The sequence below is a fragment of the Oreochromis aureus genome, linkage group 4, assembly GCF_013358895.1.
Source record: "Oreochromis aureus strain Israel breed Guangdong linkage group 4, ZZ_aureus, whole genome shotgun sequence".
NCBI classification, from domain to species: domain Eukaryota; kingdom Metazoa; phylum Chordata; class Actinopteri; order Cichliformes; family Cichlidae; genus Oreochromis; species Oreochromis aureus.
Window position 1 is genome coordinate 17,422,015 of NC_052945.1, and position 27,734 is coordinate 17,449,748.

Below are 27,734 nucleotides of genomic sequence, written 5' to 3' on the forward strand. Positions count from 1 at the left end.
CTATGTGCTATTTAATTTCAATGCCTTCTTCGCATCTTCAGAAATCTTTATGTAATGTATTGCTAGTGTGCAGTGGATGGACAGTAAAAATGGTGTCTAAATAGAAACGGAGCTGTATGTGTGAAACTCTTTCATGAAGTCTGAATCAAGCTGTTAGCTTTTCACAGGATTATGATCCTGCAGAAGGAGAAGGAGCAGCTGAGCGAGCAGCATGAAGAGGCCACGCAGAAGCTCCAAGCCAAGTACGAGACTGACTTGAGCCACTTGCACCATGAGCATGCTCTCTCCGCTGCTAAGGTTCACATTACCACAACACACCCACACGTATCTCCCTCCGGCCTGCTAAATTTTGCTGCTGATTGATTAATAACACAGAACTTTTAGCAAATTTCTCCACTCTCTTTTGCAGGCCTCTGAGGTGATGGCAGATTTAGAGAAAACTGTGGCTCAGATCAAACAGCAGCTCGAGGACAGTGAACATCGAAGACACCAACAAGTCAGGGTATGATTCGGGTGGCGACGCTCATCTTAAACCTGTCTTTCGTCACCGCAACAATACGAGCTTCAAAAGTGCTTGTCATTATCAGCGCTTTCGGACCTATTAATTTGACTCTGCTTCCTTTCAGGATCAAGAGATGAAGTTTCAGCAGGAAAAAGATGAACTGCTGATCAACTGTGAGAAAAAGGTACTGTGTTCCTGTTCCATAAGGAGAAATCCATCTGCCAAGCTCAGTAACCTCCTGTCATTATATCAAAACCACCCCCGAACAAAGTGATTAGTGGAGATCAAAGCTTGGAGTCGCATGTTCCTCATGGTTGTCTGCTCTTGTAAAATCCTAAAAGCCTCAGTTAACAGGTAGATGTTAGGCTGGCGCAAAGGAAAGCAGGATGGTAAGTTAGTAATTTAGAACAAGAATTATTAAGCTACAAAATTAAGGAACAAGTTAGAAGCAAATTGAAATAAACATTTTTTGGGGTGGGGGGTCTGTCTGAAGTATGCACTGTCTCTGTACCCAGGCCTGTGCTTGATTACCCCCTCTCCTTTGAGAGACCCTTTTGAAAGCCATAGAGCAGCCATAAAGCATAGAGTACAAAGGCTATTGTTAATGATCTGAGCTGGACCAGACTAGGCCAGGCCAGACTTCATAGGTAAAGATCAGGTTTAAAGCCCACACTGCAGCTGGGTCATCTTCAAAGTGCCACATCTTGGTGGCAGGCTGGCATACACATCTGGCTGCCTGTGAGTGATACACCTGCAAAAACTTAGCAGGCCTGTGTGTTCTTTATTTGGGGTCAAGGAGGATTTAAATTAAGCTTCCCTCAGTGGATTGGTTTTGATGTGTGTGTGTGTGTGTGTGTATTTTTCTTTCTTTTTTTGTCCTCGTAATCCACCTGTATTTTTTTTCCTACCTTTTCCTTTCCTTTCTTTACTTCACGAGGTGACGGGGGAATGAAAGACAGACAAGTCCGTTGTTCATTTTCCTTTTTGTTTACTCTGGAAAGATTCCTCGCTCCGCTCCCGAGGAGTGCTAAAGGATACACAAGAAGGAGACTGTGGTATGGTATCTGGACATGAGAAGGGCCCATATGGCTGCCATAGATCCAGATTGAGAGGCCCTCTAAGGCAGGCGGGATGGGCTCAGATGGTACTTTTGATGGGGTGATAGAAGAGACGAGACCAGATGCACAAGGTCACAGGCAGAAGAGTTTCCTTGAGTGATGTTTGATGGTGTCTGCTTTTGCACTCACTCGCACCTCTCTCTGTTCCTCCGATACTCTCATCCTCGCTCCCTCTTCCTCTCTCTCTCTCTATCTGTCTAAGGTTTTGGCACTTCAAACTGAGGCAGAGAAGGAAAAGGCAGAGGCTAAAAGGAAGATAGCCAAACTGGAAGAAGCACTCAGGTATGATGGGAAAAGGCTAAACAGAGAGTTGTGTTGAATTAAAGACGTTTCATAGGTAATTACGTCCTGGGTCTATGCTTTAGACTCCATTGGTAATTATTTAGTCTGTTTAAGATACTTCATCAGCATTTCAGCATCAGAAGTTTTTCAAAAATCCAACAGAATGAGGAGTAAAAGGACACTCAGGCAGATTTTCAGGCACAAACCACAATACCAAACCAGTCATATTCCGACGTTGTCACATTGGGGTTGTGGCAGGTACATGGAGAGTCATGGTGCATTATCAGTATCTGTACTGAAACCGGCAGCAAAGTTTCCAACATGTCTAATGTTAGCAAGCATGATTTTTTTTTTTTTTTTTAGAGTCATTAATATCACAGATTTGGGCCTCGATTTTGTGGCTTCAGACTTTATTAAAAGGAGTTGTTTATGTCTACTGACTTTGAGTCTTTGATCATAAAAACAGCGTGTATGAATTCTGATTTAAGGCGGAGTTTGGCTTTAACAAGTCAACCCTTGCACGCTCTCTTTGATCTCTTCTTATAACTGAAACTAATACTGAGTTGAGAGCCTTGAAAGTCTCAGAACTTCACATGTGATTGGTGTTTGTGATGACTTGATGAAAACTGGCAAACCTAATCCTATTGTGTAAACCGAGTAGTCTCTATACTAATGAAAGCTGATAAACAAAACCATCGACTCTGACAGAATCATATGGCTGATATTTAATGGAAGAGAAACAGCCTGGGTATTGGTTAATATTAAAGAGTGTTATGGGGTGATGCACATTCGGTCAAGAAATTTAAAAAACATGAAAGCTACACTAATCAATATTTGATATCAACAATTGATAAAATGGCAAAGTGATGATGTGAGGTGAATCCACCAACAGTTCTTGTTTAATTCTGCACTTTTCCTCAGCCCCCACTCAGCTTACTACCACCATTCAGCAATTTGTTTTGATTCAGTCTCATGATTCTCATCAGTCCCGTTTCCAGATGCAGCATACAGCTGTTTTGAATAAACTAAAAAGCCATATATTTCCCACAGGAGTAAGTGAGGGTGGCCTGTAACACAGCTTCAATAAATATGCTCTTTTAAAGTCAGTGAGATACCCATCATTGCTCAATTGTGAAATCTGTTAAAGTGACCATATTCTGTCATTTATATACATGATTGCTTCACTCAGACATACTCATACGATTACTGAACATTGTCAGTGTCACTCTAGTGAAGGGTAAATACACTTTTGGATTGTTTAGTTCTCCCCATCGTTGTTGCCAAAAGGAAGACCTATGTGTATGTGCGCCCTCAACCCTTTCTGCCATCCAGACTGGTCCTCAGTCACTAATATCTCTTTAGAAATGTTCAAAAAATTAGTGCAGACACAAAATAGGCATTGGATTAAGTGCTTCCTCTGGATTCAAACTGGTTAAGAAAGAAAAGTAAAAACTAAAACTCACTGTGGCTCAAGTTTAAAAAAAAAAAAAGAAGTTTACATAGAAGTATGAAAGGCGAACGGTATTAAAAAGATGTCCAAGATGAGCCATATTCTCCAGCATCTGTGGAAAAGTGCCAAAAAATTTGACTAAGTGACGACATCCAGCAAGGATGAGGATTCAATGAAGGATAAGATGAGAAATATTAATAACATTAATAATGCTATGTTGTTGGTATGTTTGGTCTAAGGTACATATACAAACATCGTGGAGCCCAGTGGTCCACAACAATCAAGTTTTTAGTGAGCTGCACAAAGAAGCTCAAAGACATATGGAGTCTTAAGCATGTGCATTCCATTAATGTGTCTGCAACACATTCAGAAAACTGCTGTGACAACTTTTAAGGACACGCAATCGAACGGTGGTAAAGGATGTCTGAAGGGGAGAAATGTCAGTGCTTCTTTGGGCCTGTCTGATTGTTAAATACACAACGCTTTGCTAACACATTCACTATGTTTTCAGCATGATATACTGCTGCAGCTCCTGCTTCAAGACAGTTGTGTTGAGCGTTGAAAGTGCAGATTTAACTGTTTCCAATAATGATAGCTCACGTACATTGCGTGGTTCAAGGAGTTTTTGTGGTGCACAAATGCCTTTTAATGAAACAGCTTTACCTAAATGGAATGTAGCCACACCTAAGTAGTGTTGTTAATTAAACTTGTAGCTACAATGTTTCAGAATGCCTGCTGTAGGGGAAAACAACATGTAATCTACTCTAAATGCCACATCCTACTCTAACTCCTTTAGCTTCGACACTCTCTTCTATCCAGAGCTGCATATGTTGAAATGCTCGACTTCAGCAGACTCCAGACAATCAGCAAACCAACCAGCGAGCCAGTCAGTACATTCCACTGGGTAATTAATCCCATACAGGACCATATTACTTGGCCACAAGCAGATTATAGTTTCTATGGCAAGACTAGATCATGTTCTGCACAATTAAACAGAGCGCCGGCTCAGCCTATTCAGCAACCGTAGCTCCAGTTCCAGCCATACATGGCCCAAGCGTGTCACAGTGCCATCACTCACCCCGAGTGGTTTTCAGCTGTTTGTTGTAGCATAATAGAAACCCAAAGGTCTTCCAGGGTTCTTCTTCTATGGTCAAAGTGGTCTTAGACAAACACTCTAACAATAACACTGTAGCTGTTTGAGGAAAAGATTATATGGTTGTTATTACTCTTCTTTCTTTCTTTCAGTCACCATGATGCAACAAGAAAACACATTTTTGTAGCATTTAGTAAATATCGGTGTAAATATCATAAGGGGACACTGATGGTTGTGTTTTCTTATTGTTTGCTTGTCATTGTCAGCCCAGCTACAGAGAACGTCCTTAAACACAGCAGACAGATCTGTTTGTGCATAAATTATCCTTGTTGTTAGTATCAGTAACGAGCCAGTCATTCCCTCGTTTAAACACTGAAAACGGCAAGTGGCCCGTTGGGCTCTTAGCTAATTAAATACTCAGGCTGCATACACACACACACACACACAAACACGCACACACTTTCTCGAACACACTGAGCAGCCTGATGTCTGCTACCTGCCTGCTGCCGTGGCAACACTGACGGCCTTTAAAGGCGATCCAGCAGAACTTCAAAGTCAAAGCAAGACCGCACGCAGGTTTGTGTGTGCGTGTGTGAAGACTGGAGGATGAATGATAAAATTAAACAAATAGAACTGCTCAAGAAGCCGCCTCCTTCAGATGCTGTGTGATACATGCATCTGTATAATGCATGCACAATGATCCATGCAGACTGTGTGAACATAGATTTATTATTAACAATCTTTGTCTATATAAAAAGAAATATTTAAAAAATCCACAAATTGATTTTTTTTTTCTTAATAAGTTGATGCAACTACTGATTGTAAAGTTTTAATGGATCTGATTATTTATATGTAGCATAAGTAAGTGATACCCATTCAAAGTCTAAGAAGAATATTATCTTCTTGTCCTGCCATGCAAATAAGCATTGCTGTGTCAGTTTGAGTTCCTGGTCTGTGTTACTATGGCAACAACAACAGAAAGCACTACAAAGCTGCGCTGGGAACAAGTTTCTCTCCTTTTCTTTCATCCCAACGTGCCTCAGATCATTACAGGGCATTAGCATGGAGATGGAGAGATACACCACAGATAGTGGTGGTTGTGGATGGGGTAGTAAAGAGAGGAGGGAGCTCATCTGGGGAACAGCTTGCCTGCTTTTGCAACAACGACCTCCAAATCACAATTTGGGGAAATAGAAAACCACTCGAATTTTTAGAAAAAGGAAAAGGTTGTAGATTATGGCGTTTCTTTTCTCTCTGAGACGCTGGCATCATTTTATTTTTCATGCTGTCCTTCATGCTGTCCTTCCTAGAGCTTGTATCCCAGCTGGGTTAAACAAAACCACGTCTTTACTAAGGCGTGGTGCAAACTTTGGTTTTGTCTCTCTGATTATTTACACTTTGGAGTGGCTGAAGTAGCACCTGACTGTGAGCGGCTATCCAGTTTCACACACGCCATCATTAATATGATGTTTCAGTCTTTGATTTATTTAACAATCCATCTCTAGTTTAAAGTTTATTGCTTCACTACCAATGTTGATTTTTTTATTTTATTTTTTGTAAACAAAGCCTTTTTTCACTGTTTATTCTCTAATCAGCTCTTAGCAACAGTTGCTCTGGCTGATAACGCGTGTTTCCTTCTGGCTGCGTGTCATTGTTCACCTTCACGGCGTTTGTGCATGCATACCCATATGCATGCATGAGATAGGGTCCCTCATGCATGTCCCTCTACTCTTAAAGATAAAGGATTCATCCAGTGCCTTCTTTCATGCTGGTGTGTGTGTGCACATTTTCTACAACTGGGTGTGTTTGAAGTGGTCTTATCTTTCTCAGCATTCCTCTCCCATGACAGGAGGGATGGAGGGAAATAGGGGTGGGGGTCCTGAGAGGGACCAGAGGTAGCCAAGCAGGGGCCATCGAGCAGCACAGTTAATGTTCAGGTGCAGGAGGAGCAGGTGGAGGTATGGATCCTGAATATTGAGAAGCTTCAGCTGGGCTCAATATCAACTCCCATGATAACTACTTTGAAAGGGGGAGTTGGGAATGGGTTAAGCGTCAGTTCAATACTACAGATTTGACAAAAGGAATATTCTGCCCTTTAAATAGATTTTGTATCTCAGTGTTTCTTTGAGTTAATTATCACTAGATTTTTTTTAAATGAATACTTATTTATATGTTTATTATTCAGGCTTGTACTAATCAGACACCACTGCAAGGATATAACTGAGTCGGTCTAACAAGTATTTCCTCCTATTTCTGAATAGTGAATTAGTAAAGTAGATAATGAATAAAAATGAGCAGTAATTCTGGGTATTTGTTATTCAGCTGTAATTTGTCATATTTAATCACCCCATCACTTAATGTTCTGACATTTTTATATCCTGCTTTAATGATTTTTAATTGGTTTTCCCTGCTTTCACGGTCGTCACTCGAAACCAAGCTTGGCATTTCTACGCGAAGCTCGTTTTCTTCCAAATCTACGCTGACAGTCTGAATTTAGACCAGCAGGCTCGCTTATAGCTGATGGTTCAGACTGCACGGATTGTCTTCAGGGCTTTCATTGTTTCACTCAACTTCATCTTCCACTGCATTATGTTTGGGATATGTAAATACAGTAGTCTTACTTTAGGGACTTGTGCCTAGTTGATTTAGCATATTTCCATTGTAGTCTGCATAATTCGTAAAGCCAAATAGGTTTTAAGCCAACAGCAGAGACAGGAAAACCAACGTAGAACAACATTTTCCTGGATTTATCTCAAACTTTTATTGAAAAATGGCTCCATTTGGTTTTTTATTGCTGTAGTTTGAATTGGATGTATAGAGAGCACAAATAACAGCCTTCCCTCGGCGTGTCTGCGCTACACTAAAGCGGCAAGTTGTTTGGAGGGAACAACTTTTTCTTTAACGCCTTGGAACTGAGCGAGCTCCAGAGCTGGTTTGAACAATGACAAACATATATTGTTCTGTCTCTTTTTGCTCCGTCCCACCCACCATGTTTATCCACCTACATACTGCTACTGCCAGTGTGTGTTGCACCAGATTCATTATTCTGTCTCCTTATTGGTGTTTAGGTGTTTTTGAGGTACGACTCACTAACTAGTGTGAGGTAAAGTCGTTTTTTTCTTCTTCTTCTTCTTCTCCGGGGATTATGCGAGAGCATAAACTTCACAGGAAAGTTTGAAATGTCATCATGTCAGATGTCATATCCTTCTACAGGGTTCGTACGGGTGCTTGAAATCCTTGAAAATGCTTGAATTTTAATGTTGTCTTTTCAAGGTTGGGAAAATGCTTGAATTTCAGATGTGGTGCTTGAAAGTGCTTGAAAATGTAACTGTATTTCATTCACCACAAATAACTATCTGATTAAATAGTTTTCTTATCAGATAGAGAAATAAAAATGAGTCGCAAAATGTAAAAGCAAAATTTCCCTGCCTGGGCTTCCTTGCGTCTGTTTCAACGTGTGTCCCCGCCCCTCCCTCGGCCAGTCGGGGATGAGTGCGCTAACATACCTGTAGGTTGCTGTTTAAATGAGTGTATGATGGAAAACGACAGTGGCGGAGTTTGCGCTCTCCAGTCGCATGATAGGTGAGTCCTAGTAAATAATTTTCCAGTACGTGTACGCGTTACGCATGCAATTTTTAAAATTATGATTATTATTTTGCTAGCTATCAAACTCGCTGGAGAAATGATTGAAATGCACTGAGTGTGATGCAGTATGGCAGCGCTATTATGGAATATGCTGTGAACTTAGCTAACATTACTTAGCAGTGATATGAGTTAATTTACTCAAGTGAAAGCTTTAAACATTAGCCCGATACATAATTAGCCAACTTAAGGCTTTCTGATTAACCCTCTGGGGTCGACCCAGAGTCTCCATTTCAACTTGGGTCGAACGTGCGGACTTCAAGCTATATACCAGTGTTTAAACTGTGTTGATAGGCCACGTAAAACCGGTGTTTTTGTTTTAATAAAACAGTGGCGTTTACTCCGGGAAGAAACGGTAAAAAACGGCGTTTTCTATGGAGAGCGCTAGCAAAGACGCTTTGCTTGTGAGTGAAAAAAGAAAAAGAAAAAACACTCCTTCCCTATTGGTGGAAAAATGTACCATGTCGACCAATCAAAAAATGATATGGCAACATGTGCAATTTGGTCGTTTGGGAAGAGGGGGAAGTTTTAGGAGTGACCGGCGAAAGAGAGAGAGAGCGAGTGAGCGAAAGACAGAGAGAGAGTTTTGATACGTGAGAGATTTGCTGGAAAAGCTTGAAAAGGGACCTTGAAAGTGCTTAAAAAGTGCTTGAATTTGACCCTGAAAAAGGCGTACGAACCCTGCTTCTAGTTCTCGAGCAAAGCGCTCCAAAGCGATTCCCTTTGCAACTTCTCCGAGATGTGGAAATCAGCTACTTAGTTATTGCATTGTCGCGTATTTCCGTGACTGATCTGGTCTAAGATATATCAGAAAATACTGAAATATATTCAAAGTGTAGCATCTCTGCTGGCCAATTGATGTGTGTCTTATTTTTGCTCCACAAAATATTCAGCTTGACTGAGAAAAACTGGAAAGCGGTTGCCTTTGAGCGAAGCTTTAATTCTGAATTGGTTTTTTTTGTTTTTTTGATTATTCGACTGAGTTGTTGCGTCTTTGATTCATCGTTTTGCCGCAAAATCTTTGGGGCTGGGCAAACTGCTAGAAGGTTGGGGCTTAAATAAAAAAAATAAAGGTCAACAGTCGTGTCTTTAAAGATGCTACCGAGGCAACTGTTCCCTGCAGGCACCCGGACGACTACATGCGTAGATGCCACTGTAGGCGGAGGGCTGTGCTCTTTACGTTTGTGGCTGTTTTTTTGTTTAATTTATTAAAGTGAAATGCTGCTCATAAACAGGGCCAGAACTGTAGGTTGGCTTTAAAGCCATCCAGCTCGACGATGCTCTGTTTTCTATTCCCTCTTTTCTACCCTTTCTGCCTTTAATATTTTCTTGCCCTTGTGCTATCTCTCTTTTGTGTTCACTTATTTGTGGTCTGTCTCTTATTCTGTGTCTGTTTCTGTCTTCTTTTTTTCCCACTCTCTCTCCCTTTCTTTCTCTGGGGATGCAGATGAAAACCAAGCCTGTTTTATTTTTTCTTCAGAGGGCGCTGAATATTTCAGTTTTGCATTTTCTCTCTTTTTATGTGCTCTCGCTTTTTTTTTCCAAGCCCCTTTGATGTGTCTGTGGATTCGTTATCATTCCGTTTGGATGAGCTCACAGACGCAGATGTGGAGGCACTCACATGCACTTGGCTCTCTCTCTCACACACACACACACAAACACACTCACACTGACTCTCTGGCTTTTTATGCTAGAGACCAGCGGCATCCACATGCAAGCGTGCATTCTAGTCTGTTTGTCAGTCTTTTCCATGTGCTGCTCCACCCACATCACAGCCCATACAATTCTTAAATGCTCTTGCTTACATGAAAAGAATATTTGCATAAGCAATTAAGAGTTTCGTCTTTGTGCACAGACGTCAGTGGGTGCTTTTGTGTCAACTGCATGCGCGAGCCTGTATACAGTAACTTCATTGTGTATGCGCCATGTGCTTGCGCACTCGCACAGGCGGCACGTGGCACCGTGTGGTCAGAGGAGTCCGGAATATGCCGGCATCCCCGCACCCCTCCTGTCTGCCAGGCGGCTGGATGGCGGAAGCTCCTTCACCCTCTCTAGTACACAAACACTCTTCTCTCTTTGCCGCCCTCTCTTCCTCCCCTTTAAACAGCTGTTTAAGGATTGAGGGATAAGAGGACTTCCTCTTTAGCGAAGGCACATCTTTAATTTGAGCCTCCTCTCCTTCCACTTTTCTGACCAGAGATCCATTTAAAGCCAACAGGCCGCCCTGGCGCTGGCACCCCTCTCCTTCCCTTTCCCTCTCCATTTCTCTCTGCCAGGCCTCCCTGACTCCTTTTTCGCTGTCCTCTCATCTCACCCTCGTTGCTCTGTTATTGATGGTGACACGCTGTCTACCGCTGTAGTGACCACACACATTCACACGTGCGCACACACACACACACACACACAGTTATGCTCCCGAGATTCCCCGAAGACGCCAAGTGTTCACCTGCTCTCCTCAGCTTAAGAGCATAATATGTTTCAATCTGTCACGTACTTGAAGTTAGCTGCAGTCACTTTTTTTCTTCCTGTGTATCCTCTGAGGTATAGGCCCAGCAGCCAGCTCCAACTTACTCATAGTGCACTCCTTGAGTAGAGTTGTCAGTCACACAGAGAGTTTGGGATTGTGGCTCATGAACAAAGGCCTCTGTGCACGCACGTGAGCGCGCACGCACACGCAGGCTCAGACGTCTCTCAAGCGAGACACACACCCAATTCTTTTTTTTTCTCTCCCTCACTCTCTCTACGCTCTCCTCTTGGAAGTTTTAAAAAAACTTGCTATTTCTGTGACATCCTTTTTTCCATCTTCTTCTCTCTTTTCCTCTTTCTTTTCTCTTTTTTTCCATCTCAGTCTCCCCACATATCCTTTGTGTCTGTCTAAGTCCGGAAGGCAGTCGTGCAACGAGACTGATTAATAATTACAGAGTACACAAAATTGGGAAAGAGGCAAAAAAAAACACTTTGTCGTTTGATGTCCAACATGAGAGAAACCAAAATTACAAAGAGACAGAACGCTATAAAGAGGAGAGAAAGCTTGCACATTCCTTTCTCAATCCTTTGCTTTTGTTCTCTGCTGTTTTGTTTTTTTAATTTTTTTTATTTTATTGCCTCCTCTGTTTTTTCTGGGGGGGTTTTATCGCCTCTGTTTCAGTTCTGTCTTTATAAACACCTAAAGTTGTTTCTTTGATTACAGGAAGAGATTAACCACTTTACAAAGCTGCAAAACACTATATGCCTTTCTTTAGATGTACTTCCAATTTTTCATTTAATTTTATTTATTTTGTAAGTTGTGCACAGATGCTTATAATCGTGCTGCTTTTGACAGCCTTCCTGCTTTGTGAAGTACAGATAAATGCATGGAGCACAGTGCCTCCCCCTACAACCACCACCACCACCCGATGTGTGCCTGTTGTAATTTAGTAATAGTTGTACTTCTAATTGGTTTAAAGTCCCACTGGCCAGAAATTCATTCTTGCTGCTGCTTGTCTGTCCAGAGGGAATAATTATCCATACCCTCTTAGAGTAGCAATTTACAAGGGAGCAGAAAAACACAGCCACACATTCACTTATACTCAAAGCTCTGCATAAGGCACGCTGTAAAGAGCGAAAAGTGCACAGTCAGTCCTACTGTCCCCCCTGATATCGTGCTCTTTGTGCTTTAATCAGATAAAGCATCTTGAAGCGTTGAAATAGTGGCTGCAGTCCATGTGACCGTTGTTGCAGTTGCACATTTAGTGTTACTTTTTGTGAAAATTAAATCAATTCACGCAATTCTGTTTTTAGCAAAATCCCATTTATGCACTGTACATGGATAACAGATGCTGTCATTAAATTATTCTGATCGGTTTTTTGGTGTTTTTAAACCCGGGTGCGCAATTCTTAAGTTGTTTATTCAGACTATATTCGTGCACGCCACACATGTGAGGAGCACGTGTGGCGTCATTAAAATACAAACGTTATACAAGTGTAAGGGGATAATATTTTCCAGGTTTTGGGGTTTTTTTGGTTGGGTTTTGTCAACATGGTTTCATCAAGAAGTGTCATGCAAGAGATGAGTGATTCTGCCAAATTCCAACACTTCAAAATCTAGTGTGGGTATCATGTGACAAACACTTGGAGGTGGCAGAACAGATGTGCATGCTTTTGCGCATTATTGTTCACAGTCAAGTCTGAGTCGAAGTCATTGGTGACAACAGAGTTTTGTCACAATATTGAGTATAGAATCGTATTATAATAGCAAACGTGTGTCAATAAGTCTGCCGTATATTTATTTTTAATTTTTTAGTAATTTTTTAGTTTTTAATATTTTGCATATACCTGTGTATTTTCTTATGTCTGCCTTTATTTCTGTTATTTTTTTATTTTATCAGTTAATAAACCAAAAAATATGCAAAGAGGTGCAAATTTAGAGCAAGAAGTTTAACCTGACTCCAAAAATATTTGGTTAATTTGCATCTCTAGGTTTGAATGTCAGCAGGAACGTTGTCTGGTGTCAGTCTCGTGATTGACTGACAGCCTGTTCGTGGTGTCACGTGTCTCCTGCCCAGCTCTACCCTCCCGCATAAGCAGGGGTAGTGGATGGACAGACAGAAATTTGAAAGCTGTTTACAAAAATAACAACTTCACACACTTCCCTGGCTTCTAGCGCTGTCATTTTTTTCTACTCTGTATCCCTCCGCCCAGACACACTCCCTTCCCCACCTACCTTCTGTGCGTTAAGCTTGACAGCTACATTGTATATGATGTTGCGGTTGGGCCTGTTGGCTGGGCTCTGACAGTTCTCAGTATGAGGCCATCCCTCTCAGTGTGCCTGTCAGTCCCTCTCCTCTTGGAAGCCTGTGACCTGACATTTGCCGGCAGTAGCATCGGCATGCCTGCCTGGAAGATACAGCCACGCATTCCAATGAGCGAGGCTATACCGCATGCAAAAAGTGACTTATTTTAATTTAAAACAGAGTGAACAATAATGAAGGATCATGGAAAATCTTCACACGTCGTTCAACATGGGACAAGAAATTTGTTGTTTGTTGAATATTTCATGATTGATGTTGAGAGAAAGCACCACATTAAAGCTCAGTCTATCGTGTTTGATACATGAGTGTTTCTGAGTTTTTAAAACTTCTATATTATCAGTAAATAAACTTCACAATACATTTATAATCATTAAATTGCCAAAATTGTCAGCTGTAGCAAATTAAAACTCATATATGCAAATTAATATGTCATTATTTAATTGTTTGTTAATTTGTCCTCAGGTTCCATAAATGCTCCATTTTCAAAAAATTCGAATTTTGCAAAATAATATGGCAATTATTTCACGGTTCAGGTTTTAAAGGGTTAACGAAACCTGATAGAGTGTATGCAAAAAGAACAGTGATGATTTTCTGCTTCTAAGTCTATCTTAGTTCTCTTTCTTTTACTATGTAACTACTGTTTTGAGAAGTTCTACAAAAATAAAAGTTTACTTTCTTTCTTAACTATTTCTGGATTTCTTGTCTGCAATTGTGTTTCTATGGCTACATAGTGTGTATTCATTTGTGTGTGTTTGGTTTGAAGGGAAAAGGAGAGCCAGCTGGACAGAGCCAGGGAGAGCCAAAGACAGCACATCCAGCAGGCAGATATGGCACTGGAGCAGTTCAAGAAACAGGTGGAGCTCAGTTCTGAGAAGGCCTACGCTGACATGAAACTGCAGGTCCGATAACACACATCAGCGCGCGCAACGAGCAGCACGCGCCGTAATCACAATGCATGCGAGCGAACACGGGCTGGCATCCACACACACCTGTTTTCTGTTACACGAATGCATCCATATTCATGCGAGGACTGCACATTCCTCTTGTGCAATGTTTGTGTTTCCTGTTGTGTGCCAAAACAGATTAGTGTTTACACATGCACACATACTTTAAATCTAACCCTGTGTCAGGTTTGCTGTACCGCAAGCGGAGTGAGCTGCCTGCTTGGCAATAACCAGAACAATGCGCGCACACACACACACTCTTTATATTTTTTCAGCCTAACCACAGAGAACATATTCTGCAAGGCATCATTTTTCCAGCACCTTTGCTCTTACGCTGAAAAATCTATATGCAAGAGCCAAGAACATTATCATCCTCAGGCCCTTTTTTGAGCCATCCAGTCATTCCAAATGAATGTAATTATTTGTAATCCCGCTCATTAAGCAGGTGTATTCACTTCACCGCTATCGCACGGTGAACTCTCTTCTTGTCAGTGGGCGTGACGTAGGCTGGTCAGGTTCCAGAGGAGAGCAGGTCACGCCGCATTAAGCAGGCAGACTAATTAGTACGTCGGGCCTGCCTCGCGATCAGCGCTCCCTCGCTGCGTGGGCTGCTGCTTATTGGGAGAGACTTCCAATCGATACGCACTCGGCTCGAAAACTTCTGATGCTGTTTAACAAGTCAGTTTAGCTATAGGCGCTTTTGTCAAGCATTTCTGGCTATACTGCATGTGTGCAGTATTGACCAGGTTGCACTGAGTGTGGTCCTAAATGTTTTAAAGGGCCCAATGCTGGAGAGATTATTAAGTTTTAGTTGCTGATTATTTTTTTTTATGTATTTGAAATGGCTAATCATTATTATGTCTGAGTGGGAGTTTTGGATATTTGTGGGCAAACAAACTAAACGTTATTTCCCGAGCCTGAATTTAAAATACCCTCTTGTATTTCAAAAAGCAAAGAAGAAGAAGAAGAAAGAAAGTGTGCTGCTTGCATCTGAGCAGAAAATAGTAGACCCCCCCCTCACTGAAAAAAAGAAGAAGAAGAAGATGCCATTCAAGTAATAAAACATATTCAGGGGTTGTCGAAGCTGGGACCTTCTTGAAGTTTTTGTGTTATTGCGAGTAGACTCTTTTGGATCGGCGCCACAACGCTGAATATTTTTAAATATTTGCACAGGAAGACAGAACTTCTGTTTGCCTTCTTTCTTTCTTGTTCTTGCTACTTGAATTCAGGGCCACATGTGTGGCGAGCGATGCCTTGGAAAATGTCTATATCGGTGTGCCACTTCATCCTGCTACTCTTTTCTGATGTTCTCATCCTTCCATCCTGTTGCTCATTCTTTCTTTTCCCGTTGAGCCCCCCTTGGCATCCTGATCTCCAATCTGACTTTATCCTCAGCCCACATCAAAGCCATGGGAGAGGGGAGCAGTCTCTCCTGCATCCCTGTCATCCTCACCCCCCCTCTTTCCTCTTCTTTTCCTCCCCACCCCACTTGTGCATCGCTGCATCACGTTCTCCGGCTAAGGCTTTAATGTTGCAGAAAGAACTTCAAAAGAAGTTTTTACTCTCCTTTTTCCCCCTTCCTTCCTTCCTTCCTTCCATCACCCATCCATCCTCTCGTCATCTTCTCTCTCTTTCTCTGTCTGCAGACGGAGTTATATCTAATGGATTATCTGTATCACCCCCTTCCTCTCTCTGTCTGTCTCTCATTTTAAAATCAGCATCTCACTTTTAGAGCTCACTTTAAAGGAAAGAGTCTGCCCTATTTTGATTTTTTTTTTTTTTTTTTTTTTAAAGAAGAAGAAGAAGCACCACGCAGAATCAAATCTCTGTTGCGCGCATAGTTCAAAGGAGGCTTCGGCATTTTAAATGGATTAATCAAAACACATTTAGCATTTCCTGAGCGTTACACACAGCGTAGCCCAAATACAGAGGCGTTTGAGCAAATTGCATTTCCAATTGTTGCTGATTACCGTCACCTGAACAGGAAAATCTGAAAAAGGTAGAGTGCGAGGAAGTGGAGTATAGGGTAAATACTGCGGAATCCCTTTTTCCACGAAAACACAAAGACAAAGGCTTATAAATTTTGATGTGAACTGCTTGCGTAACAGTGCAAATTATTTAGATTTCAGTTTGAGTAGATTAGTATATCAGCATGCTGCGTCATTCCAGCATCATCACAGGAATTCGTTGTGTTCTTTCCCAGTGGCACTTCATTAATCTCCAATTAAAAGACAAATATTCCCGAAGCCCCACTTTCCTGCAGATCCCGGGTGTTATTCTGGTAGTTTGGTGTATGAGATTTACTGTACTTGCGATTCTGCAGAGATATTTCTAAATATACATATATGTATATGTCCAGCCTTGTGAACTCATAATTAATGAACTTACGTGCTGGATTCTTCTAATGCCTTCAGATGGAGAAGGTAGAGGAGGACCTGAAGCGCTCCAGGTCCCTCAGGGAGAAGCAGGCCAAAGAGTTCTCGCAGCAACTCGACGACCTCAGACAGAAGTTCGAGCAGCAGGTCTGTGAGTTTCTAACTCACTGTGCAATTGTTCTTTACTTCTGTGCTCATCTCGTCTCCGTCATCGCCATCATCATGTTATCTTCACTCTATTATCAGCGAGCACTCGGTCTATTGGAGACAGCTAACGGGCGACTGACATCCATTTGGAGCAGTCTTGTTATTCCTCCCCATCTGTTCCGTCTGATTAATTTCTCATGATAAGGGGCATGTTTTAGATTAAGCTTAGATTCCGGCTCAATAAATATCTTAAACGTTGCCAATTGAAAAGTAACGCAATCTGCATAGAAGATGTGTAGCCCGCTTATCACCCCATCTCGCTCACTCTTCTTCAATTAAGAGTCGAGAAACCATTTTCACAACCCATTTGAAATCTGGCTCGCTGATAGAGACGCACCAGATTCAATTAAACCGCAGGAGCCGATATTAGTGTTGGCGGCTGATCTTACTGTAGGAGGCAAAGAGCGTCATTTTTATTTCTGTTACTGTAACAAATGTAAACAGTATTTATATATCAAATAAAAAATACATTATATAGATTACTCCATACGAGACTTTATGACCATGTGACACCACGCTTGTTTTGGGCGTGGATATTGCTAACGGCTGTGACATCTCTTTTTCCCCATCTATATCCACAACATGATTGCTTTCCAGGCACCAAAACAGCACTCAACCTTTGTGTTAATAAGCATGCTTACACTCATTTCCAGGCCAGATGGAGTTTACGTTGCGTGTAATTTGCTGTAGATCGTTGTAAATGGGGGGATATGAGGCCAGTCTTATATCCAAGGAATGGAGAAACTGTGCTTCATTATCGATTTGCTCCATGGCTGAACAGTTGGGTTTGTAATTAGAATGGCATTTATAAAATAAAATGTTAAAAAATAGCATATTTTAAAACCACTTAGATATAATGACTATAGTGTGTTGGAATATTTTTCAAAACGTCCCCGGAAACTGAATAAAGGGCCGGGACATAAAGCGCTTCACTGGCTGCTGCAAGGATAAATCGTCATATAAATAGACACTGCCGGTTAAACCATTAAACAGATTGCATTTGCATCTAAAAGACACTGTCATCCCCATGTAACCATCCAGTAAATGCAAAGATTTATCAGTGTTTTGAATGCCAGCTACAGCGTATTGTTCTGAGAAGTCATAACTAACGGGTAAACGATCAAAGGTTTGCAGGAAATATTGAAGTGACGATTATCAACCACTGCCATGCTGAGTGGGGGTGCAGTTGACAGTTGAAGACAGCCACATAGGGTTAGCGGCACATCAGAAAGGCTTTTGTCTTAAAGATAAAAAATACATGAAAACAATGGACCTGTCTCTGTGATGATTTTGATATGAGAGCTGGGGACATTTGCTACAAAGAGTTTGAGGGGGGTGTTTTTACACCTAGGCATGTTATTATTCATGAGCTACTCTGTGACCAGCCGCTTAATGTTAGACATACATTATATATTGTTTTGAAGCAACTCCACATTCTTTACTTATTTCCTTTCTCTCATGTCTGTGTGAGAGTACATTGTGTTTTCACTCCAGAAAAGCTGGTTTCACAAGATTTCTGGGGTCAAGGTAGTTCATTCAGATGTTCACAAAAGAACATTCCCTCAAGTGCAGCTTCGGGGGGGATCTGTGTGCGAAGGAGTTGTTTTCCACTTGACCCCCAAGGCAATCAGACATCGTGATTTCTGACAGAGCTCTTCCTCTTACAGTCTGGGAGACATATCAAGATTAAACGGCTCATCGCGACCTTGAGAGTTTATAAATGCACAACGGCCTCTTTCTTCAGATGTTAGGTTGGAACAATAAATACTAAAGCAGGCTGGTTTATTGTACAAGTCGACCGGTGATAATGGTATCAGTGAATATGTTAAGATCTATGGGAGAATGTGTAGCTGCAAGAATTTGGTAAAAGTATATCATACGGGAGGGAAAAAAAACACTTATCAAAATTTATTTTGGAGCAAAAATGTTTTTTCTAACCAATGATAAAATAATAATAAAAGTATTGCATTAGCTGTTCAGGAATTTCGGTCTTTAATGTAATAAACAGTTCTCCATTTCACAAACTAGGATCATTTTTAATACAAAGATTGTTTTTAAAACTGAAATGAAATGAAAATCCTTTGCAGTCAGTGATTGCCTAAAGCATAGGTGTCAAACTCTGGCCCGCGGGCCAAATTTGGCCCGCGAAGCCATACCAAATTACTATTAGAGCTGGCCTACTGGTATTATACAGCTAATATATATATTGTTTAGTATTAAGCTTTGCTTGTTCCATATTCAGTTTTTCAGCAAAATGTGTTTGAGTCCATAAGAAAAGATTCATTCTTATATCTGGAGGAATAAATATATTTCAATAAATATTAACGTTAGCCCGCGACTTTGTTCCAGTTTTGAATTTTGGCCCACTGTGTATTTGAGTTTGACACCCCTGGCCTAAAGTCTCAAACCCATGAACATCACTAACATCCTCCCTTGAGATCCCCTGCTAGGCCTTTACTGCAGCTGTTATTAGATGCTGCTTGTGTATGGGTCTCTCTACATTCAGTTTTATTTTCAACAACAGAAAAATAGCTCTATTGGGTTGAGATCAGGTAAATGATTTGGCCATTGAAGAACAGGACCTCTGTGGTTGCTTCTGCAGTATGCTTTGGGTCATTATCCATTTAGCCCTGCGAAGTGCTGTCTGGCCATTTTTTAGCATTTGACTCAATCTGAGCAGAGTATAGCCCTGTGCATGTCATCTTGGTACTTCTATCAGCAGACATATGACCAATAAACACTAGTGACGTAGCTACACTGCCATACATGAATATATATAGTTATAGCTCGGCCATACATGCCCATGCTACAATACTTCCTCCACCATCTTTGATAGATGATGTGGTATGTTTTAGATCATGAGCTTTTTCTCTTCTTCTACATTTGTTTCTCGTACCTTCATTCTGGAACATGCCGATCTTGTCCAAATCATATCCAAATATATATTTTTTTCTAGCCGTCTTGTTCTTGAGTGTAATGAGTGGGTTGCACCTTTTTGTAAGTTCTTGGCTGTAGACGTTGACAATAACACACATAGCTTTTCAAGACTCTTCCTGATATCGGTCGATATTGTGAAGGGTTTTTCTTCACCAAAGAGAGAATTCTACAATCATCCGCTTTAATTGTCTTCTATGGTCTTTCAAGTCTTGTGGTGATGCTGAGCTGGGCAGCGCATTCCTTATTTCTACCAAGGTACCTGATTGCTGATTTGGCCACTCCTGCAGTTTTTGCTATCTCTCTGGAGCTTTTCTGTGGGCTTTCAGCCTAACCCTAACCATGACCTCCGTAATTCAGAATCAGTGAACAGCTAACAAATCCAAGTTCAATTCCATCTGCTTGATTTGTCGTATAATAACGAAGGAACACATATAAAAATGGCTGTGAATGCGATAATTTTGTTTAACTCTTTGATTTAAGCTGAAAGTCTGCACTTCAGTCATATCTTAAATGTTCAATTTAAAATCCTCTGTGTGCAGAGGCAAAACTACATGTAGATGTACAAGATGATGCGTATATTGAACACAATATATCAGCAATAAATAAAGTGGCCAGTTGCAGTACAAACCTATAGTGAGATTGAAGGTGTCTTTATTTTTTCTGTTCCTCAGTCTCTCTCCACCCGCCTTCATGCACCCCATTCTCCCCTGCTGAGACCAGACAGGCCTTCTGTTCTACTCGGCTCTCCTCCCTCCTCTCCCCTCCGCCTTTCCAAACATTTCAGATTTCCCTCCCCAGGGTTGAAAGAAGCCTATTACCTCACTGTCCTGCTTCAAGGCATGCAGCTCACACACATACACCACCGTGTCAGTCCAGGCTGACAGGAGTCGTGCTGTGCATTAACACCCGACTCACTCTGTATCTGCGGCACCCAGCTGTGCCATACCAGTTTTAGTCTTCCCTCATAAGCACCATGCCGGTCCCTTTAAGAACCACAGCATCCAGCATCCTCTAGTCCACAGTGGCGCTACGTGATGTCACAGCCAGGCTCCTTGCTATGTCTGCTCTCTGTCATCTCCTCTCCGTGCTTTTCTAATTTTTTTCCTTTTTTTTCCACAATCTTGCCCAATTCTTTATCCTAATTTCTCCTGAGATCCCCTCTTTCCTCCAAACCTCCCCCCATGGGCCGAGAGTCTGAGCAGAAAGGAACAGTAAGTCAGGACGTCCTCCGCCACTTTCTCTTACCGCATGTCCTGCTGGGGAGTTCTTGAAGCAGCTGCGTGCTGCTCAATCCCTCAGCTCTAAAATGTACAGCTGTATGATTCTGACTCTCCGTGTGGGACAACGCATTCTAGCTGTGGATCTGATTTGCATGTGTTATTTTGTTAAATGGGAAAGGAGGTGAAGGCGGTGCAAATTGTCACTGGCATTTTCTGTAGACATCATCATCGGCAGCATGTGAAACATGTTGCGCTTGTTTTGTGTGGTGTTTGCCTGCCTGCTGTCCTGATCTGTTCTGAAAAATGGCATGTGTGTGAGGTTATCCTGAGGGTGTATGTAATTGTTTACTTCTACCATGCCGTCAACTAAGCCTCAGAGATAAAATCCATTTTTATTCAGTGATATATCCTTTCATTGCTATTTTCTGAGGTTGAAGTTAAAGTTCCCCCAAATGTAGAGGAATACATTCTTGGCTGTCTAAATTAAGTTTCTATTGTGGTCTTCGTCTCACTGCCAGGGGACGGAATCCGGCTTCCTGTAGATAGCCCCTCATTCATCACCTGCTCTGAATAGCAGGCAACTTTGGAAGATATAGCCATGGATAGAGCAGGCAGCGGGCACAGAGGCCGTTGATCTCCGCTTCTCTGGCAGGCCAGGTAGGGTGCCGTCATGCACAATGTGCGGGGGATTAGCTTCAAAGCAGGGAGGCAAATGGGCCCCAAGCCCCTGCTGTCCTTTCAGGGCTCCGACTGGGCCTGCACGGTGGGATGGTGTGGGGGTCACTTGTCTCCCCGCCATGGGGGAGTGGGAACGGAACGGAGCCTGGGAAAGGCTTGGGGGCTTGGGGCTGGGAGCTTCACTGGCAAGGCTCACCTCTCAGCAGGTGACTCCGCTTATAGCCAAGATGGAATACAGACTTGGTTCAGCTGACAGGATGATTAAGCCCTGAAAAATTGGGGCTTTGCGTCCCATTAGAAGTGTTTTATTTTGCTCTACTGTATTATGTGTAGCTGATTTCAGCTCTGCTGAGACTAAAGGCTTTGCTATGGTGTTTTTAACCGCTAACCACGCCTTCTTATTGAGGTTCTTACTACACACTGACTGCATTAACAGCATAAACCTCACTTACATTCTGGTGACATAGACATTTACATTTTGAGAAAATGGAATTGATTTTGATTAATATGCGTATATTTGCTATCAGTTAAATTAATTCATAGATTATAATACAGTACCAAGAATATTTTAGCACCTTCTCCTTTCGCCTCCCTTTCCATTTTTTTTTTCTAATTTGGGTTTATAATAATCATCATAGTCATTGCCTAAGCCGATTTTCACATGCTGTCAGGCGCATAGCATGGGGCATTGGGTAGTTGCTGCAGCCAGATGGCTAACCCCTACCAGCTTGCTTGCATAGCCCAAACTCGCGGCTCTTTTATATGCCGATCCCAGAATAAGGCGAGGGGGACAGATTTGAAGAGAGAGGAGTGGGACATGGAGGGCCAGTCTGTACAATTGGCAGGAGAGGCGGGAGGGCGGGGGGAGCGAGCCAGATGTAAACACATCACATCACGTCGTCCTCTGACGACGTGAGGAAGCGGCAAAACTTTTCTCGCTTTTTTTCCCCCCTCCCCGCACTTTCCTACCAATTTCGCCAAATTTGGCTTGGCACACGGGGGTTCTTGGGTGGAGGAAGAGGGTTTGACGGAATAGGACGAAGAAAGGATGGATGGATCGGTGGATGGACAAGTTGTCATGACGACAGGGTTGCTCTGAGTGTGTGTTGGCTGATGAAGTCTCTCTTTGCCTGCTTGTCCAATCAGATGGCTGAGCAGCGCATGCAGCACGAGCAGGAGAGGACGCGGCTACAGCAGCAGCACAGCGCGGAAAAGGACAGCCTGGTCCAGGAGCACCAGCGGGAGGTGAGCAGCCTGGAGAGGCAGGCCAGGGCCGCCCTACAACAGCACCAACAGCACACCCAGGAGTGGAGGAAGCGCGATGCCCAGGTAGGGGGTCTCCACTGATCCACGCACTCGCACGCACACACACACGCGCTGACCCGCCGGTCTCCCGTGGACAACCATTTTGTATTTTGCTCATTGACGTTTTCCTGGGGTTTCAAAAGCACAGCAGGTTGAGATACTTTTTTATTTGAAGCAAGACAGATATTGACGTGCGGCGCGAATAATTTTAGAAACCGTATGTTCAGCGCGAGAACACAGAAGATCGTAGATGCTGCCGTTTGAATTAAAATACGTTTTGAAGCAATGTCGCGCGCAACAAAAAAGTTTTATAAAAATGGAATAAACAAAACGCAGAATGGCACCGTCCCAACTTCAAACGATTTTCCCGTTGTATTTTAACTCACTTTTTATCGCAGCAGGCTTTGTGTAAAGTGTAAAGACCAAACATCCAAAAGACCCACAGGTATCTATGTAAAGGAGAAGAAATCAACGCTGTTGAGTGCCTAGCTTTTATTCCACAACCACGGTTTGAATTTGTGTTTTAGATAATTGCGGACGCCCTGTAAAGCACTTTTTAGTCCCACCAAAGTGAATTTTTCTGCCTGCCATTCTCCTTTCACCACAGGTAGCTATCTCCCTCCGGAAAACAGCGATTATTCTCTTATTGCAGCATGGTCAGCCACAATGAGTGTATGACATTTTGGGTCTATATTAACGGATATCCCTGACAACTGAGAGACTATGTGGTCACCATTTAACCAAAGCAGCAGGGTTTCATCTCAGACCCCATCACGCACTGTCTTCGCCTCTCTCCAGCCTGGGCAAGATTGGAGCTCTGTGGGAAGCCATTCGACAAACCAGCCCCCAGCTGGGGTTTGTATTTGACTCTTCAGGCTTCTTGATGAAATGAACATTGGCAGCATGTAGAGAATTTTGTATATTGGCGGTTAGCTGACGATGGGAGCCCAGAGAGACTTTTGTTACGTTTGTGGACCGAATTTCCTCACACCAACTCTGGTCACTCATCGCGAGTGGCGAGGAAATCAAACCTAGACTATTTTCTGGTTCGTTTTTGTCCTCACAAGACAACAATAACTTTAAATGCGATAAGAATAAAATAGTTTAAAACTAGAACTAGTAAAAGCTGATGTGCAGCAGTGTTATCCTTTAAGGAGTAATATACACCTGAGCTCCCCAATTAGACAAATTTGATCAGTTTATCCTGTGTCTACGGTTTGAGTTTTAACATTAAAACTAGATGCAGTGCTCCCACTTAGTTTGAAAATGAATCCAAATTCAGGATGTGCTCCGATTTGCTTACTATAACTATTATTTTATCTTTTATATATATATCTTTTAGCCATATCAGTATACTTCTACAGTAGCCAAGTTATTGCAATCTAAACCATCTTCAAGGCTGGAAGCTGTGTCAAAAGACTAACCAAAAAAACTGAGATGTTTCTTTAGATGCCGTCACCACAGGACATTTCCACTGATAGCATGTCGCCCTGCTCGTGTCAACATGAGGTGCAGTTTGACAAATCTCACAATCTCAGCTAATGTCAGTCACACAATCTCAGCAGGTGACAAAAAGCAAACTTCCCCAGTCCTCATTTCATATTCTCAGTTCCTGTTTGCTCCTGCAGCATTTTCAGGAGACATCAGTCGCCTGCCTAATGTCAGATGTTAAAGCGTCAGAAATCAGGATTTTTCACTCAGGCCTCTGAAAGATGGAAAGATGGATAACTGATGGTTTGTGGGGGGGATGAGCTGGTTTGACTTCCTGTGTTAGAGCAGATGCACAGATGTGCCGTTAAAAAAGAGCAGCGAGCTGGCAGACTGTCAGCACATATGTATTAAAAATATGCCTATTATATACATACTTATTATTAAACACAACTGCAGTGCTAAAGCTGTTTTTTCCACTTACAGCTCCGCCACACTGATATCATCACTTTGCTAGCGTGGCTGTTTACATGCGCCTCTTTTTAAAAAACAATGTGTGAAAGTTGTGATATAAGAATTTAATTTAAAAAAACTTTTTATTTTTGTTGTATGCAGACAGTATGGAGCAATTCCTTGCAGGACGTATTACAGCTCATTCTTTTTTTGTGTTGCCGAGCTCCCCCTCAGACAACAGTGGACCATAATATCATCAAGCGACAGTCATGACAGTAACAGATAGCTCAAAGGCTTGCTGTGGCAATAGGGCTCAGGCCCCTGTTTTTTTTCTCTGCCTAGCTGTTCTCACTTTCTCTTAGTCTTCCTTGAATCAGTGGAAGGACAGTTGCAGCTAAAAAAGTTGGCAAGGACAGAGAACAGCTAATGTCTGTCACACACTCTCAGGGTGAGTAATGCCCACTCATCCCCTTGATGTGGTGGGACACTAATAAATAGCATTCCTGTCTCTTGGCTTGTGTTTGAGAAGCAGAGCCAGTGAGTCGACTCACACAGGGACACATTGTCCTCATCCCACCAGAGTTTATCATCCAGGAAACTCTGGATTCTTCCACTATGTAGTCGCCACTTATAATAACAGCGGCGTTATCGGGGCTACTTTTGCGTGAAGGACGCTCATATGCAAGGAGTTGTCATCTTTTACATGTTTACATATCAGTCCTTTATAATCACTGGATTTCTAAAGAGAAAATATTGTAAAAGAGAGGAAAAAAATAACAGGGTTCAATGTTCTCATTACAGAATGAACTAGAGACTTTGAGCTGGTTGAACCATTAAATTGATGAAATATCTTGCTGGTGGAACATGTTTGCCCATAGCGTGTTTTGTTAGCTGATTAATGCCCCCCAAAGGACGAAGCAGTTTTGTGTTTTGGGGATCTGTCATCAGCATACCCTTTAACATGCACAAATAATGATGGCATGGACTTTCTCGCTTCTGGAGACTCTAGCAGTGTGTGTGTGTGTGTTTATATACTTACTAAAACGTACTATTTTGTACCTCTAAACAATAAAACATCCATAATAAAAGAAAACAGACAAGTATTGGATTTTACAGCAGAACATTTCAGTATGTTATTGTGTGTGCTATTGTGTGCTATCACATTCTCGATTATTTATTTTTTTTATTCATTTCTGTTTATTTTGATTCTATTTTTTTCCTGCGAAGCTTTTCAATTGTTAAACATTAGTAAGAGTTTAACTTCAAAAACTAGGGCCAGCATTATAAATTAATTGGAAGTTTGTGTTTGTATGTGTGTGTGTTTTTTCTTCTTTTTTTTTCTTCTCTGCAAACATCAGAATTGTTTGTTCTATGGAAAACCCATCGTACATATTTTTTCCACCTGCCCCTCCTCAAAACTCATTTTATGGGTATTATTTTCCCGAATAATTGTGTGCTTTATAAAGGAACGTACGCACCATCTGGACTTCAAACAGCATGGGGGAGAGAGCGCGAGTCTTGCGGGGTCTTTCTTCTGGGCCGTAATGGACTAAATAATGATGCTGTCAATTTTTCAAAGCGCTTCATTCCCAAATACGTGATTAAAATGAGTCAAATGAACAGGGTGATGACAGGCTGAGTCAAAGGTAAAAAAAATCAAGAGAACAAGAAAGTGCACTTATAAGGGTGTGTGTGTGTGTGTAGGGGGGTGGGGGGCTCATTTGTTGTTTCAATCCTTCCATGTTGTCATTTATGAAATGATTGGTCCCCGGGTGTTGTCACGTAAATCTTTGTTACACGCTGATTTCAGTGGCACGTGAATATCCTCCTGAGTTGAGGTGTCATTGTGTTTGTGTTTTTCTCAACAGATTTCATCACGTTTTCTCACGGGGGAGTATTTATGTTAGAACTCAGCTGATTTTTGTTTTTCACTGGGGAGCTATTGATCATGCCTCAAGTCATCAGCAACTGCTGATGTTCTGTGATGTGTGGAGTGTTACAACATGCTCCCCTTTCAAACCCCAAAGCCATTTATTATGTGCATACATCACATGTTGGATTTCAGCCACACGCATTATCTGCCTGACAACAGCGAGTCATTCATTACACAATTCAGCTACACATTTTAATTGCCTATAAGAGTCAAATGTCACACGTCAGTGCATGCGTGTGTTCTACTTGACTTTATACTTTGCAGATAATTGCAGAGTTATTCTGTTGTTTATAATATTTGGAGGTTAGTTTTTGGGGTTTTTTGCATACAACACTTTTTAGAGTTACGCAAGTTGAAAGATTATGAGCGCTCACTGATGAAGCAAACTGCATTAGTTATTCTGTTCAACTGCAAAATTCTGAGATGGTAAATTAGATGTTAAGTGAACAGTCGGCGCTTATAACCCAAACCGCCTTGAAGTATGTCATATATTTATGGTCATACCCCGACATGATGCCAGAGTGCATAATTCTGAGCGATGAACCGAAAGCGTAGTTATAGTCGTGATATATTGTCGAGATCGCTGCACGCATTTAATCTTTGGCAAAAATTGTTACCGTCACACTAAAAGTGAGAATTTCAAAACTTCGTCGAGCTCTGTTTGTGTTTATATGTGAATAATATGCATTATGCATCACATTATGCAACACTGTCATCTTTATTACCAAAAATTGCCTTTGAAATTGTGTCAGAAAGCTGTGGATACAGAAATTCATCATAAAAAAGAAACTGTTAACTTAATATTGAGTGAATAGAATAAGATATTGCCAGCTGTATGAGCAGAGATAAATATTTCTGCCTGCAGTCTAAATGTTAAACTATAGGGTCACTTGTAGGATGCAAGTCGAAATGCGGTGCCTCCAAACAGGGTAGTGCTCACCGTGTTGACGAGGGCAGTAATTAGAAATGCCTCCAGCGTGTTTCTTGTGCTATTCTTGACCTTGCAAGCGGATACTTTCTGAATTCTCAGAGTTCGGAAATCATGAAAACAACTTCCTGTGTTATTATCACAGCTCACGAGTTCAATCTGAAGGAACATAAAGGTGAAACTGCTAAGAATAATTATAGCTCTGTTACATTTAGATGTAACTGTAATACATAAAGCTAGTATGTACCATATGTTATCAGTTACAGCTGTGTCTGAAATGGTTTTTGCCATGGTCCCTTGATAATGGGCAAACAGATTTCTCTCCTCCATCATTTACTTAGCTCAAATGCTAATTGTGCTACAACAGTATACAGTAACTATAGAGTAGAGCTGGTCTAGACAGACTATGTGATTCTGTGATAGCATCATCTGTATCTTTTTTTTTCTGC

At 41.8% G+C, this 27,734-nt stretch overlaps 1 protein-coding gene across 9 annotated transcripts in view; it reads left to right on the forward strand.

The window, feature by feature from the left end:
• The window catches only part of cep112 (centrosomal protein 112), a 116,131-nt gene that overhangs the window by 35,538 nt on the left and 52,859 nt on the right, over positions 1–27,734 (forward strand). For 6 of the 9 annotated variants that reach the window (XM_039611214.1, XM_039611219.1, XM_031730599.2 and 3 more), the window contains 7 exons: positions 168–297; positions 410–502; positions 627–686; positions 1,823–1,902; positions 13,641–13,776; positions 16,236–16,343; positions 22,385–22,567. In XM_039611214.1, the coding sequence (XP_039467148.1) occupies positions 168–297; positions 410–502; positions 627–686; positions 1,823–1,902; positions 13,641–13,776; positions 16,236–16,343; positions 22,385–22,567 (790 nt within the window). The remainder of the gene's footprint in view (positions 1–167; positions 298–409; positions 503–626; positions 687–1,822; positions 1,903–13,640; positions 13,777–16,235; positions 16,344–22,384; positions 22,568–27,734) is intronic. The other 3 variants (XM_039611213.1, XM_039611215.1, XM_039611217.1) reach the window with 3 other exon arrangements.